Source organism: Nelumbo lutea, chromosome 3 (assembly GCF_056320005.1).
Source record: "Nelumbo lutea isolate HS-2025 chromosome 3, American lotus-T2T, whole genome shotgun sequence".
In the NCBI taxonomy this organism is placed as follows: domain Eukaryota; kingdom Viridiplantae; phylum Streptophyta; class Magnoliopsida; order Proteales; family Nelumbonaceae; genus Nelumbo; species Nelumbo lutea.
Window position 1 is genome coordinate 114038583 of NC_142686.1, and position 14528 is coordinate 114053110.

The 14528-nt window shown below is 39.4% G+C and overlaps 1 protein-coding gene across 2 annotated transcripts in view; it reads left to right on the plus strand.

The window, feature by feature from the left end:
• Nucleotides 1-511: 511 nt before the first annotated feature.
• The window catches only part of GALK (Mevalonate/galactokinase family protein), a 35016-nt gene continuing 20999 nt past the window's right edge, over nucleotides 512-14528 (plus strand). Inside the window, exons 1-7 of one of the 2 annotated variants that reach the window (XM_088977377.1) lie at nucleotides 512-1078; nucleotides 1312-1493; nucleotides 2600-2646; nucleotides 3126-3220; nucleotides 3401-3483; nucleotides 5953-6021; nucleotides 14240-14425. In XM_088977377.1, the coding sequence (XP_088833503.1) occupies nucleotides 916-1078; nucleotides 1312-1493; nucleotides 2600-2646; nucleotides 3126-3220; nucleotides 3401-3483; nucleotides 5953-6021; nucleotides 14240-14425 (825 nt within the window). In that variant the 5' untranslated portion in view covers nucleotides 512-915. The remainder of the gene's footprint in view (nucleotides 1079-1311; nucleotides 1494-2599; nucleotides 2647-3125; nucleotides 3221-3400; nucleotides 3484-5952; nucleotides 6022-14239; nucleotides 14426-14528) is intronic. The other variant, XM_088977378.1, reaches the window with a different exon arrangement.

A 14528-nucleotide genomic window follows, 5' to 3' on the forward strand; every position in this document is an offset into this window, starting at 1 on the left:
AATGACTTAAATATATGAATGCAAATTAATAACTTAAATGTTAGATTTAATGAGAGGGAATTGAATACATTGAATATCTTTAAATTATCTCTTTTCAACTCATTTAAATCAAGAACTTGTCCTCATTTTTTATCCATAAGTTTAAACATAAAAAAGTAAATTGTCTTTAAAAAATTCGAAAAATATTCTTAAGACCGTTTATACTTTTTTAAATAGTATAAATAAATATAAATTTACCCAAAAGAATAAAATCAGAATTAACTCCATTATCGTGAAGTACTTAACAACGCGCCCACCTTGCCAGCAAGTTGCTACCGCACCCAATTAAAAAAATAATAAAACGAAAAAAAACATAAATGCAATTTAATAATGTTTGTCATTATCCCGACGTACTTAAAAACGCGTCCACCCATGGTCTCAACTCTCACGACTAATAGACAAACGGGTGTTTATCAACAAAAAATACTTAAAAAAGAAAAACAATAAAAAACTGCGACAAATGAGTACGTTCAAAGTTAGGATTAGCAAGAGAAAGAAAGGGGTCCCACCTTGCTTTGCTACCCAACATACAAAATGAACCAGGAGACGTACGGTCCAGATTGCTCTTGTGCTGAATTTAGCAAGTTCCTCTGATATAAATTGCCGCCAATAAATCGGTATTTCTTACTAAACTTGTCGATTTTGTTTCTGGGAATAGCGAGAAAGATTTGGACGCTTTCCTCCTCGGTTCCCTTTATTTCATCCAAATCGATTAATACAAGCCGAGAAAAAGGTCTACCACTTCACGTCATTACCCTTTGTACCAAACCGAATTTCCGGAAAAACAAAGATCAAGGCAAAAAGTGAGTGTATCACCCGAAACTGTGGTTTGAATTGCAAAGAACTCTGTGACGCTTCAATCTCTTCTTCACTTCAATGGCAAAACACGAAGAACTGCCAATCCCTGTTTACTCCACCCTCGAACCAGTTTATGGGGATGAATCCCAGCTTGAAGAAGCTCAGCTTCGATTCGATAAGCTTAAAGCCAAGTTTCTTGAAGTTTTCGGTCACCAACCTGATGTTTTCGCTCGATCTCCAGGTCTTCTTTTTTTCTCCGTTTCCTCCCTTCTTCTGTTTTGTCTCAGCTTCGTTTTCAGTTCGAATTGCTCCTTCGAGTTCCGCTGCTTTCATCTTGCTTTTGTTTATTAGAGTTCTAAGCGAAACGAATTCTTTGTCTTTCCCCCTAATTGACACACCTATTTGGCTTTGAAGCCTTCAATTGCGTTAAGGGGACTACGGAGACTCAACCCTCGTTTCTGGTCTTTCATGCAGGTCGAGTGAATTTGATCGGAGAGCATATTGATTATGAGGGATACTCCGTGCTGCCGATGGCCATAAGGCAGGACACAATCGTCGCGATCCGTAAGCATGACGCTGGAGAGTCTCCCCAGCTTAGAATCGCAAATGTGAATGATAAATATACAATGTGTACTTATCCCGCTGATCCTAATCAGGTGAATGTGAACTTGTTTATTCTTCTAATTTCTGTCTCTATCATGCAATTTTCACCTTCCCTTGCAAAGTAAATTCCCTTTACTCGTTGGGAGAAGACCCAGGTAGTCCAAGATACACTCAACTCTGCCTGCCTTACCACCATTTACTTCTACTAACATATCACGCACTTTGTTTTCTATGCCGTATGTTGATGTGCACATTCTGGTTCAAGAGCGTTCTGATGACTATTAATCATTTGAAATAGTCCTTCTCTCTTTCTCTCCCTTCATTGGTAATTGGCTTATATCTTTAGTTCCTTAGAAGTCATCAATGAAGGGTTACAGGGGGATAATTGAGAATGTAAACTATAAAACTATGCATGAATGGGCATCTAATCACATGCGGTTCTTTAGATTTTGATAAAAGGTAAAATATGCAAAGAAATTAATGAACTTAAGGCCTGATTACATTCATAAAAAAAAAAAAAAAAAAACTTAGGCCTGATTACTAAAAAGACACTAGTCTAGTGCATAATTTACCTCTTTTTCTTAAAGAAAAAAACACTTATTTCACTAGATGCATTCTGGATGAAATTGTTTTTTTTTTTTTTTTTTTTTGTTTTTTCCTTTATGAGAAGGGGTAAAGTATGTTAATAACAAAAGGAAACAAAGTGTCATGTACAACGAAAAGAACTTACTTTTTTTGCTGTCCAAGGTTTTCTTTGCAGCTTTACTGTGCTCCTATATTTGAGTTTCCTCCCTTGTGTGCTGTAATTCTGACACTGGCTCATGCTTTACCATCCATATGCTCATGATAAGTTAATGTCAGCCAGAATTACAAATAAGGCACTAATATGAGTTAATGGGTTAATACATTATTTTTTTTTTTGATGAATGAGAATAATTTATTAATCCAGAAATTAAGGCAATACAGGAAACCCATGAAGAGGCACGAGCTGTTACCTCTTCTAACAAAGTATTACATCAATTCAAAACAAGAATAAACAGAAAAAACAGAAATGGGTTAATACATTATTGAAAGCCTTAATTTTTTTTTATCTTCCTTTTCGCATTTGCAAATGAACTTTATATTATGCCAAGATGCATGATCTTATTCATCTGTGCAGGATGTTGATTTGAAGAACCACAAATGGGGTCATTATTTTATCTGTGGGTGAGATATGACACTCTTACTTTGGTTATACTGTTTGCAACTCTGGCCATTATCAAGCAGCCCCTTAGGCTGACATATCTTGAAACCTTTTAATTTAAAGAATCTCTGTTGTTCTAGCCTTGCATTTAGACCAACTTCATTCTTATCAATTATTACCATATATCAGCAAACAAAATGCCCACGGGATCTTCTCTTGTAAATTTGTAGTTCATCCATAGCTATTGCAAAAAGGCATGGCCTAAGTTCTGACCCTCAGTGTAAACCCATTTTGATTCTTCTCCAAGATATGTACCAATATCATAATTACATTATTAATAAAATTATTTCTGATCTGTTAATGATAAAAAATTGGGTTAAATTCCATTATATGGTCAATAGGCTCTCCTTGTTGCCTAGAATTGCCTATATTCCTTGACAACTATGTAAGACACTTGCTAATGAAATTTCTTGATAAGAAATTGTCTTCTATTTTTCCTCAGTTACAAAGGATATTATGAATATGCCAAATCTAAAGGTGTAGATGTTGGTGTACCAGTTGGACTTGATGTCCTTGTTGATGGGACAGTTCCTACAGGTAACTCTCCCTGATTTTTGCTTGTAATGCAGCATCAGTTCTTTTCTTTCTTTCTTTCTTTCTTTCTTTTTTTTGATAAAATGCAGCATCAGTTCTGTTTAATTGAAAGCTATCCTGCTTAGTACTATAGTTTTCTGTTTCATAATGAAGTCAAATTCGTTTAGTGTTATTTTTATGCAGGGTCTGGACTATCAAGCTCAGCAGCATTTGTTTGCTCTTCTACTATTGCTATAATGGCTGCTTTTGGTGTGAATTTCCCAAAGGTGTTGCTCTTAATCCTTCCAAAGTTCTTTTTTGTTTGCTTACTTGCCTGGTCTTCAAGGCCTATCTTTCAAAATCATGACAAGTGGACCTCTTCTCTGTCCAAATGGATCTTTTTTTTTATCATCAGCAGTAACCAGTTTGTGTTAATTTCAGAAAATATTAAGGCTATCATTCCAAAAAGCTTGGAGATGATGGGACTAATACACGAATAGCCTGGGACTGACATAAAATAGGAAGTAAAATTGAAAATAGAATTACAATTTTACCTTGGGCCCAGTGCGCCCCCCCCCCCCCAAAAAAAAAAAAAAAAAAAAAAAAAAAAAAACTCTTCTGTGTCCATTCTGCCCTAGAGAATCTGCTAGGCCACTGGCAGGTCTAGGGATCCATGCAAATGAGAGGTTCATAATGGATGCTAATTCCTAAGCCTTGTCCCAACTATATGGGGTTGGCTACATGAATCCTGTTTCACTATTCCATTCTGTTTTGTGCCATATCCATTGTTCTTAGCTTCTCTGAGTAGATGTCAAAAATCCAAAGGGCCGTCAGATCAATCCATAAAAATTTAAATTTTATGCTTATGCCACTCAATGATGAATTTTCGATTGTCTTCTAGGAGTATTCAAGTAGCCAAAAACTGCAGAGCAGTGTCAGGCTGGCCGCAGCCCTTCAAAATAGTCTATTGAGCGACCCCTTTGAACTCCTCCCTCATCAACACCAAGTGTACCATTCTTATAGTACTGATCTCTATGATAGTATCAACTTCTTGCATCTTATTTTCAAAATGTTCGTATGGGTTTTCTATAGCATGCAACTCTTAATGAGTATTATTTTATGAAATTGGCAGGATTTCCTCGTGTATTTGTATGTAAGCAAAAAAAAGAAAAACAAAGAAAAAGAAAACTGCATTTGCATGATTCTATGTGTATATGCATACAAACATGTGTTTAACTGTGTATATATAGATATATACATATAGAGATGTTGCCTCTGGCATCTCCATTGCAAGTTCTGCACTCCCCCCAACCCCCCTCCCTCAAATGGTTTGGAGGGAAAGGAAAATGGACTGAGTGGATGCTTCATTTCTGATGACCAGTCCAACATAATAGCAGATAAAGAAATTTTATGCTTCCAAAATACCAAGGATAAATTGCAAAGGATTAGTAAATGGAAAGTGATCTCTCAACTAGCTTTTTGGAGAAAGTACCCATGGAATAAAAGGACACAAAGTGGTATTCTCCTTTAAAGGACCTCACAAGTGTTACTTTTCATCAAATGGAAAGCTTAGAAGCAGAAAGCCCTTATTTTAGAGGGTTGAGGTCCATACAAACTGCTTTTACTGTAAATAGTAGATCCTATCTCAGTCCCAGCTGTCATTGAAAATCATTATCAGATTATATTAACATACTATTCAATTTTTAAGAAAAAGTAACTTGTCAAAAAAATTTAAGAAAAAGAAAAAAGAGGAACCATTATTAACCACCAAAAGAAAAATTGGTCTTGCTTAGCTTCATTTCCCTTCATTAAATTCTTGTGCATAAGGTTCATGTTATCCATTTCTCCTTGGTGGATGAAGAACATTTTGGTAGAACTATGAAATTTTATCCAGTTCTTTTGCAAAGTGATAAATCTACCAAGGAATAATCCTTTATGGGAGAAATTTCCTGCAACAAAATTTCCTGTTGCTTTGTTGTCTTTATTTTCCAACAAGCACCTCATTCTTACTGTTTGGGGTACTGAAGTTTTTTGGTGAAGCGTTAGTTACTTTCCAAGGAACTCGTATTTGGTATTGCAGCTATTTGCTTATTGAATATAGAAATTCAGTGCTGGAATGGAGACTGACTAGTTTATTTTATGTGCACTATGTGTGAGACATATTGTTCCCTCTTTCTCTCGCCCCCTCCCCATTTAAAATTTTGTTTGCTAGCAGCTTAATTTCAATATTGTTGATACAAAATACAATGTTTTACAAGTACATAAATGTCTTATAATGATTTTCAATAAATTTGGTTCCATATATATGTCAAATTAACCTGTACTACGATGGGTGCCCCCTGCGAAGTCCTCTTTCTTCACCCCATATAGTTGGTACAAGGCTTTGTTGAGTTGAGTATATGCTAGATGAACCTATGAAAATTCTTTTTTTTAGTTGTCATATTATATTCTCAGACATTTACATTATGCACGTGGATGATCTTTTCTTCATAATTTTAAAATACACTTTCTGTTCTCTTTTAATGCCTTTCAATGAATATCTTATTGCAATTCCTTTAATTAATGCAGTCTGAAATTACTATCAAGTAGTCAAGATTTCACTGAGAACTACTTTTGTTTATTCTGGTTAAGTTGCTTGGTAAATATAGTTGCTTTTGCCATGCTGAATAGACAGGAAACCAACCAGAGCATTCAATGCATATATTGATTCTTTCTTTTTCTTTTGAATAATAGCCTGCTCATTCCTTTTATTGTAGAAAGAAATTGCACAACTTACATGTGAATGTGAACGCCATATTGGAACACAATCTGGTGGAATGGACCAGGTGAGATTTTTGTTATTTCACTTGTTTGGTTCTCTATTAGTTTTCCTGAATTATTTTCTTTCACAAAGAATGGTTTCTTAATTATGTCAGTTAAGTTTATTGTCCGATTGACCTACCCTAATTTTACTGCATGGAGAAATGATGTCACTAATACAAGGTGGGATGTAAGGCTGAGTGGACAGCTGGATTTTATTGGTAGCATCAAACATTTTGTCGCTATGTGAAAAAGAGTTAATATGAGTACAGAGAGAATATTTGCTTAGCAGACTTCAAGATTTATTTCTGCAATACCCTTTCCCATCAGTTGTGTATCTACAACTATATAACCTCATTTTCTGGGTCAGTGGTCCCCTAAAACGGCTGATTTCTGCTCGCACCCTGCCTAACCAAAGTATATGCTGAACTATTTGCAGTTCTTTAGAGTTTAGACCTATGTAAAGGATGTTTTGACTTTTGAGTTCCCTAGCTGGGCTTCTCACTTTTTTCACGATTGCATGTGATGCCAAATCCTTAGATTGTCATCTTTAAACCAATCAATTATAACATGAGGTCCCCTTTAACTATGAAGTTTCTATAGTTAAGGATTTTTCCCAATTCCCAATCTCAGTCCTTGGCATACAGCCAGTAGCTCCAATCTTATAGTAGAAGATCAAGACTGTAATCAGTCTTGAATCCTAAATGGTTTTAGGTTTGCAAAACAGAATAGAAAGTGAGAGAAAGGTGAGAGAATAGAAGAGAAGCAAGAGAACACAAGTTGTTGAAAGGAGGGACAGATTCTAACAGATATGGCGCGGCCACTCTCTTAATATTTATAGGTTATGTTTAGTACATAATGGAAAGGAAACATCTGCCCTTGGTACTTACATAATAAATAAAGTAAATAAAAACTGAAATAAATAACAACTGAATTAACAAACTGATTCAAACTGACACTACTATAACTGAAACAAATAACTACACTTCTGTCCTACGAACACAGTGGGGACCACTGTAGTGGGGCCCACATCAGATTTCTCTACACTCCCCCTCAAGTTGGGAGTAGATATCTATCATGCCCAACTTGGATAGGTCTGTCTCTAACTTCTTCCTTGGTACAACCTTGGTGAGGATATCCGCGAGCTGCATATTAGATGTGATGTACGGAAGACACACTTCTTGTGATGTGACCCTTTCTCGCACAAAATGTCGATCAACTTCGATATGTTTAGTTCTGTCATGCTGCACTGGGTTGTGGGCTATATTAATAGCTGCCTGATTATCACAATACAACATTAAGGGCTTTTCATAGTCAATACCCAACTCTTCAAGTAGTGACCTCAACCATAAGATTTCAGCCACTCCATTAGCCATTGACCTGTATTCCGCTTCAGCACTGGAGCGGGAAACAACATTCTGCTTCTTACTCCAAGAGACAAGGTTACCTCCCACCAGGGCACAATATCCAGAGGTAGACCTTCTGTCATCAACACTTCCAGCCCAATCGGCATCTGTATAGATTTTCACCCGCATGTGATTATTGTTCTTGAGCAATATACCTCTACCCGGGCATCTCTTCAAGTATGCTAATATTCTCTCTACCGCAAGAAGATGAGAAGTTCTAGGGGAGTGCATGTACTGGCTAACAACACTAACTGCATAGTTGATATCTGGCCGAGTGAGGCTGAGATATAGAAGCTTTCCAACCAACCGTTAGAACATAACTTTGTCTTCAAGAGGCTCCCCACTCTCTGCACTAATCTTGTGATTTTGTTCGATGGGTGTATCGACCGGCTTAACACCCAACTTTCTAGTTTCCGCCAACAGATCTAGAACATATTTTCTCTGAGAGATAAAAATCCCCTGCTTGGATCTAACAACCTCAATACCCAAAAAGTACCGTAGTGCATCAAGATCTTTCACCTCAAACTCTTGATGAAGGAGCTGTTTGAGGGACTCAATCTCATGACTATCATTTCCTGTCACCACAATATCATCAACATATACTGCTAGTAGTGTCAGAGAGGACTCCACCCTCTTGATGAATAGTGTATGATTTGACTGGGCCTGTACATAACCAAACCTTCCAAGGGCTAATCTGAACCTATCAAACCAGGCTCTAGGTGACTGCTTCAAACCATACAATGCCTTGTTCAGTTGGCAAACCTTCTTACCTGTCTCTGTATCATAGAATCCAGGAGGCAACTGCATGTAAACCTCTTCTTGTAAGTCTCCATTAAGAAATTCATTTTTAACATCCATTTGAAACAGGGGCCAAGAATGATTTGCTGCAAGGGATAACAAAACTCGAATGGTGGTCATCTTGGCTACTGGGGCAAAGGTCTCCAAGTAGTCTATACCATAAGTCTAAGTGAACCCCTTTGCAACCAGCCGGGCTTTGTACCTTTCAATAGAGCCATCAGCATTATGCTTCACAGTGAACACCCATCTGCATCCCACCGGTTTCTTTCCTTTTGGTGGGTCAATCAGTGCCCAAGTGTTATTCTTCAACAGGGCATCCATTTCGACTTGCATTGCATCTTTCCATTCTGGAACTGATAAGGCTTCTTGCACTGTTCTTGGAATAGGGACATCGGCAATGGAAGTGAGATAGGACTGGTAAGATGGTGATAGACGATCATAGGATAAGAACTGTGAGATGCTGTGAGCTGTAGAAGTGGTGCAATGTCGTTTCCCTTTGCGAATGGCAATAGGGAGATCAAGGTCATCCACAGGAGGGGAAGTGGCAACAGTGAGAGGTATCTCAGTAGGCTCTGGATCTAGAGGCGCAGAAGGAACTGGAGCTGGCCGGGACTGCCGAAGACTAGGATCAACCTGCCTGCATCGCCTGTGATAGACTCTCAACTCCGGCTCCCTCTGACCACCCTCACCACTACAACCTTCATTACTTAGTGGAATAGGTAAAGGAACAACCCCACTTCTACCAGCCCCACTTCCACTCTCACTGCTCTCCCCCTGAGGAAAGAAACTCAAAACAACCCCACTCTCACTGCTCTCCCCCTGAGGAGAAACCCTAGGATAATAGGGTGTCTCATCAAAGAAGGTGACGTCCATGGAGACAAACCGTTTCCCTGAAACCTCATCCCGAGAACGCATAAGATAGACCCAAGAAAACCGGGTATGGTCATCAACAAATAGTAGAAAATATTTGTACCCACCCATAGAAGAGATATGATATGGCCCCCAAACATCAGTATGCACAATATCAAAAGAGGAATTACTCCTTTTATTACTTAAAGAATAAGAGGTTCTACAATGTTTGGCAAACTCACAACTCTCACACCTCAACTTTGATAACTCAACAAACTCAAATAAAGCAGGAAATAGACCCTTCAAAAACTTAAAAGACAAATGACCTAATCGGTTATGCCAAAGCATAACCGGACTCATAGATTGGGAAACAAAAGATTTCTTATCCACTGACTCCTCCCGATGAGAACTCTCTCCAAGCAGATAGATCCCGTTCGTCTCACGGCCAGTCCCAATCACCTTCCTCGTCTCCAAATCCTGAAAAACACATTGGTCAGGGAAAAAGGTTACTGAACAGTTCATGTGTTTGGTAATACTACTAATTGAAAGTAGGTTAGTATCAAGCTTAGGAACATGCAAGTCAAAAGATAAAGAGATAGTATTCGATAGCTTGATGTCCCCCTTGCCCGAAATGGGAACAAGAGAGCCATCAGCAATGGATACTCTATCTCGGCCAGAGGACAAGTGATAAGAAGTGAACAATGATGGCAAACTAGTCATATGGTCGGATGCACCTGAATCTATTACCCAACAGTGGTCAGTATTACTTGGAGTTGAAGCATGGTAAGCTGAGGCTCGAATACCTGAATGTGCAAATGCAGATGTGGCAGGAGCTGATGGTGACTGAGATGACTGAGCTGAACTCCCAACTTCCTTTTCCAACTGTATGGGGGCAGCCCGAACAGCAGCTAAAGTCTCCAGGGATATGCCTGATGAGGATGTTGAATCAGTGTTCACTGCCATATGAGCATTACCCTTCTTATTTCTTAGTTTTGCTGGGACCAAGTGAGGATGTAGCTTCCAACAAGTATCTTTTGTGTGCTTGGGTTTCTTGCAATGTTCACATACCGGATCCCGTTTATCTTCCTTCTTTCGGTCTCTTTCTGAGTCACCCCCTGGCTTGGGTTTAATAGATGTCAAGGCTGGGAAAGAGGGCTGAGGCTGCATCATAACTTTCCTCCTGGTCTCTTCACTATGCACCAGGGAGTATGCTTGAGAAAGGGTCACACTATCTCTTGTCAATATCTGTTGTCGCACAATGTCATTCTGAATTCAAACCAGCCAGAAACTCAAATACCCTATTCGTCTCGACTTGCTTTCTGTGAGTCTGTGCATCTTTGGGACTCTCCCACTCAAGGGTCTCTAGATGGTCGATCTCATGCCACAAGGATTTCAAGGTAGAGAAGTAGACAGAAACCGGCTTCTCTCCTTGTTTAAGGCTGTTCACCTCAAACTTTAGTTCATAGGCTCTGGCAACATTAAGGGGTTGGGAATAAGTTTCTTTCACAACATCCCATATTTTTTTGGCTGTCTTTGCCCACAAGTAATTTCGGCTGATATGTGGCTACATAGAATTACACAGCCATGCCATAACTAAATAGTTCTCTTGAACCCACTTGGTGTATGTTGGGTCATCCTTGGAAGGTTCTTTCACATCTCTCAAGAGGTAACCCAGTTTTCCCCTTCCTCCAATAGCCATTATGGCTGATTGCGCCCACTCCAAATAATTTGACCCATCAAATCTCATCGTTGTAATCTGAAACCCGATTTCAGATACATTACCATAACTGTGGTTTCCAAAACTACTTTCTCCCTGACCCTTAAACTCCATCTTTGATCAAGATTCAGTGGCTACAAACTGTTAGAGCAATTATACCAGAAAACAGAGTCAAGCAAGTAAGTCTGAGATCTGATCCGAAACCAACCCAAATCTGATCTGATCCGATCTGAAACCAACCCAAATCTGATCTGAAATCAATCGCCTATCACAGTATATGCAAGAAATCAACTAAAATCTGATCTGAAATCAATCGACATGCACATTACCAGGCAGCCTATCAACCTGAGATGCTATTTTCTGAAATCACTACTGTGGGGCCCACTGCTGCGAAAGCAAAAATAGGGTTTCAACTGTAGGTTTGAAGTAAGTGCTCAGCTGCACTCTCCAAGCAGTTTGCACAAGTGGGACTTGTCATAGGGCAATATAAAACCCTAAAAACTAATCACCTTTGAAGAGGAGGGTTCGGCCCAACAGTCAAACCCTAGAAACAAACTTAACCACAGTTCGGCAAGCTAAACCCTAGAACAAACTTGAACACAGTTCGGCCCCTCTTTCTAGATAGGTCCAACCTATCTCGGCTGGTTGCAGCCTCTGAAACTCAGTAAAAAAAAACTTACTTACTGATTACCTGTCTTCGGTTTACTGTCTTCTAGGGTTACCTGAACCCTAACCTTCGCTGCCTCTTCCTGATTACCAACTCTCTGCAAGACGCGGCAAGTCTTCAGCTGCTGCGAACCTCTCCTGGTAATCTCCAAGATTCAGCCACCGAAAAACTTCTTCAAAGCTTCTAGCCCTAGCTAGTCCTCATGTGGTTAGTTGGACTAGACACACACGAGAAGCCCTAGATAGGCTCTGATACCAAGTAGAAGATTAAGACTGTAATCAGTCTTGAATCCTAAAAGGTTTTAGGTTTGCAAAACAGAAGAGAAAGTGAGAGAAAGGTGAGAGAATAGAAGAGAAGCAAGAGAACACAAGTTGTTGAAAGGCGGGACAGATTCTAACAGATCTGCCGCCGCCACTCTCTTAATATTTATAGGTTATGTTTAGTACATAATGGAAATGACACATCTGCCCTTGGTACTTACATAATAAATAAAGTAAATAAAAACTGAAATAAATAACAACTGAATTAACAAACTGACTCAAACTGACGCTACTATAACTGAAACAAATAACTACACTGCTGTCCTACGAACACAGTGGGGACCACTGCAGTGGGGCCCACATCAGTGTTCTCTACACTTATCAAGTCACTCCTGCCAATAGGTCCCAAATAGATGGCCAGAATGGTGCCATTGCTCTCCCTAAAAACACCATGAATGCATGAATCTCCTGGCTTCCCCATACTACATCCATCAAATTTTGATAATACCAAGTTCCCTGTCATTAGTAGAGACCAAAAGGTAGCCATTCTGGTTTTTGAAGATGAAGACAATACCATACATTGCCATCATCTGAGAATGCCATCCACTTAAAATGGGTTGAAAATGCTTAATGCTTTTATTCGATGACCCATCAAAAATACCATACATTGCCATCATTTAAGAATGCCATCCACTGAAAATGGGTTGAAAATGCTTACTGCTTTTATTCAATGACCCATCTTTATCAAAATGTTTTCAATGATGGCTTATTGCATTTTTCTTCTTAGGAAAATTTAACAATTCTCTCTTCCCATATTGACCAAATGGTTGCTGCCCTTGTGTACCTACACATATCCCTCCATGTAGGCGAAAGTGAATTAGGCCTTCTAGGGGGAAGAGGCATATAGATGGACGTTCTCTCCTTTATTTTTTTGGAGAAAAGGTAAAGTAATTTTATTAAACTTAGATAGAGTATAACAGACTAGAACACCTTGGACGGGCATTACAACAGCTAGAAACATTACAAATCCCACAAACTCCTGGACCTCAACAGCACCCCCAGGTTAGAAATCTGAGGCCTCTTTGCAGCTGACACCCAAGAGACCAACTTCCCAAAGGAAAATGATGTTAAATCATGCATTTCCTTGGAAGTCTTCTGGAACAGCCTGCTGTTTCCTTCAGTCCAGATGGTACTTATCACTGCAGATGGAACAGAGACCCACACACTGCTGGCAAGTTTAGAGAGACGTTGAACTTCCCAGCACCAAAGGAGATCCATCACTCTTCCAGGCATTACCCAAGTTAATCCCAGAGCTGAGATGTAGTGCCACCAGAGTCAGGAGGTGACAGAGCAATGCAGGAACAAGTGATTGGTTTCGTCCAAAGCCTGCCTGCAAAGCACAAACAACTGGTCCTGGACATGTACCCTTTTAGACATTAATTTTAGTTAAACACCTGTCCAGAGACACAGCCCACACCAGAGGGTAAAAGATTTGACTGAAAAAGACCATCAGCATTCCAATTCCAGCTCCAATTGTCATCACTATTTATATCCACAGACTGAGCTGAGATTAGCTCAAGCAACTCAACAAATTTAACAATCTCCCAGTCCTGATAGTGTCTTCGAAATGAAGGGCACCAGATTGCTGATCTACCATTAGACTCATAACAGTCTGCCACAGCATCCTGATTCTCAGAAAATCTCAAATGGCTGTGGAAACAACTCTGAGAGAGGGCAGTCGCTGCACCAAGGGTCTTTCCAAAAGGCCAGCCTTTCACCATTACCCAATTTAGGGCTTAGTCCTCTGCTGAACCTTGGATGAATGCCAATACTTTTCCTCCATAAGGAGCAACCTAAAGAGGGCAAAGATGAAGTGGTCATCCAATCTCCTCCGTATTTAGCAGCATTTAAGTCTCTTCACCACCTACTTCTTTCCAATCCAAACCTCCACATCCACTTTCCCAACAGAGCAATGTTAAAATTCTTCAATCTCCTAATCCCCAGGCCTCCTTGCACTGTATAATTTTTTGTTGATGAATAACAGTTCTGGATGTAGTAGCACTATGTGTTGTGTTTTCATACATCATCACATAGCCCCTCAAAGGTGGTTAGCCTCTGTTAATCACCTCATCTAAGAAGTCTTAATGCCCCTTGTTTTGCTAAACTATCTGTCAATCCATTGGCAGATGTTGGTACCCATGTAACAGTGGCCCTTAATTTCTACATGCTTCTTCACAAAAAAAAAAAACATTTCTTTTATCTCCTTAATTAAATGTTTGTACCTCCATGGACCCTTGTGATTTTTCATCAGCCACCTCGTAACAACATGAGAATGCCTTCTACTATTAGATGCCTGTACTTCATGTCATTAGCCCTTCTTTCTTGTAACACAACCCACAGTTGTGCCCTAGTTGAATCACCATTTCCTTGCACTGTATGGTTGATTAAATGATTTTTGATAATCCCTGTTCTTTGAATGGAAAGATACATATATGCTTATGGATTATATTTGCTAGTTCACCACACCTGATTTTTGTTGTTTCACAGGCAATTTCTGTCATGGCAAAGGCTGGGTTTGCGGAACTGATTGATTTCAACCCTATCTGTGCAACTGATGTGCAACTTCCTGCTGGTGGATCTTTTGTGATAGCCCATTCGTTGGCAGAATCTCAGAAAGCAGTAACTGCTGCGACAAATTACAACAACCGGGTTGTAGAATGTCGTCTAGCAGCTGTAAGTTTTGGCATTTCATTGTTATATTGGCAAAGAAGTTTTGCTTCTAGTATATCACTTTCCCAATGTCAGGCTCCCAAGACACTTTAGATTTTGTACCACT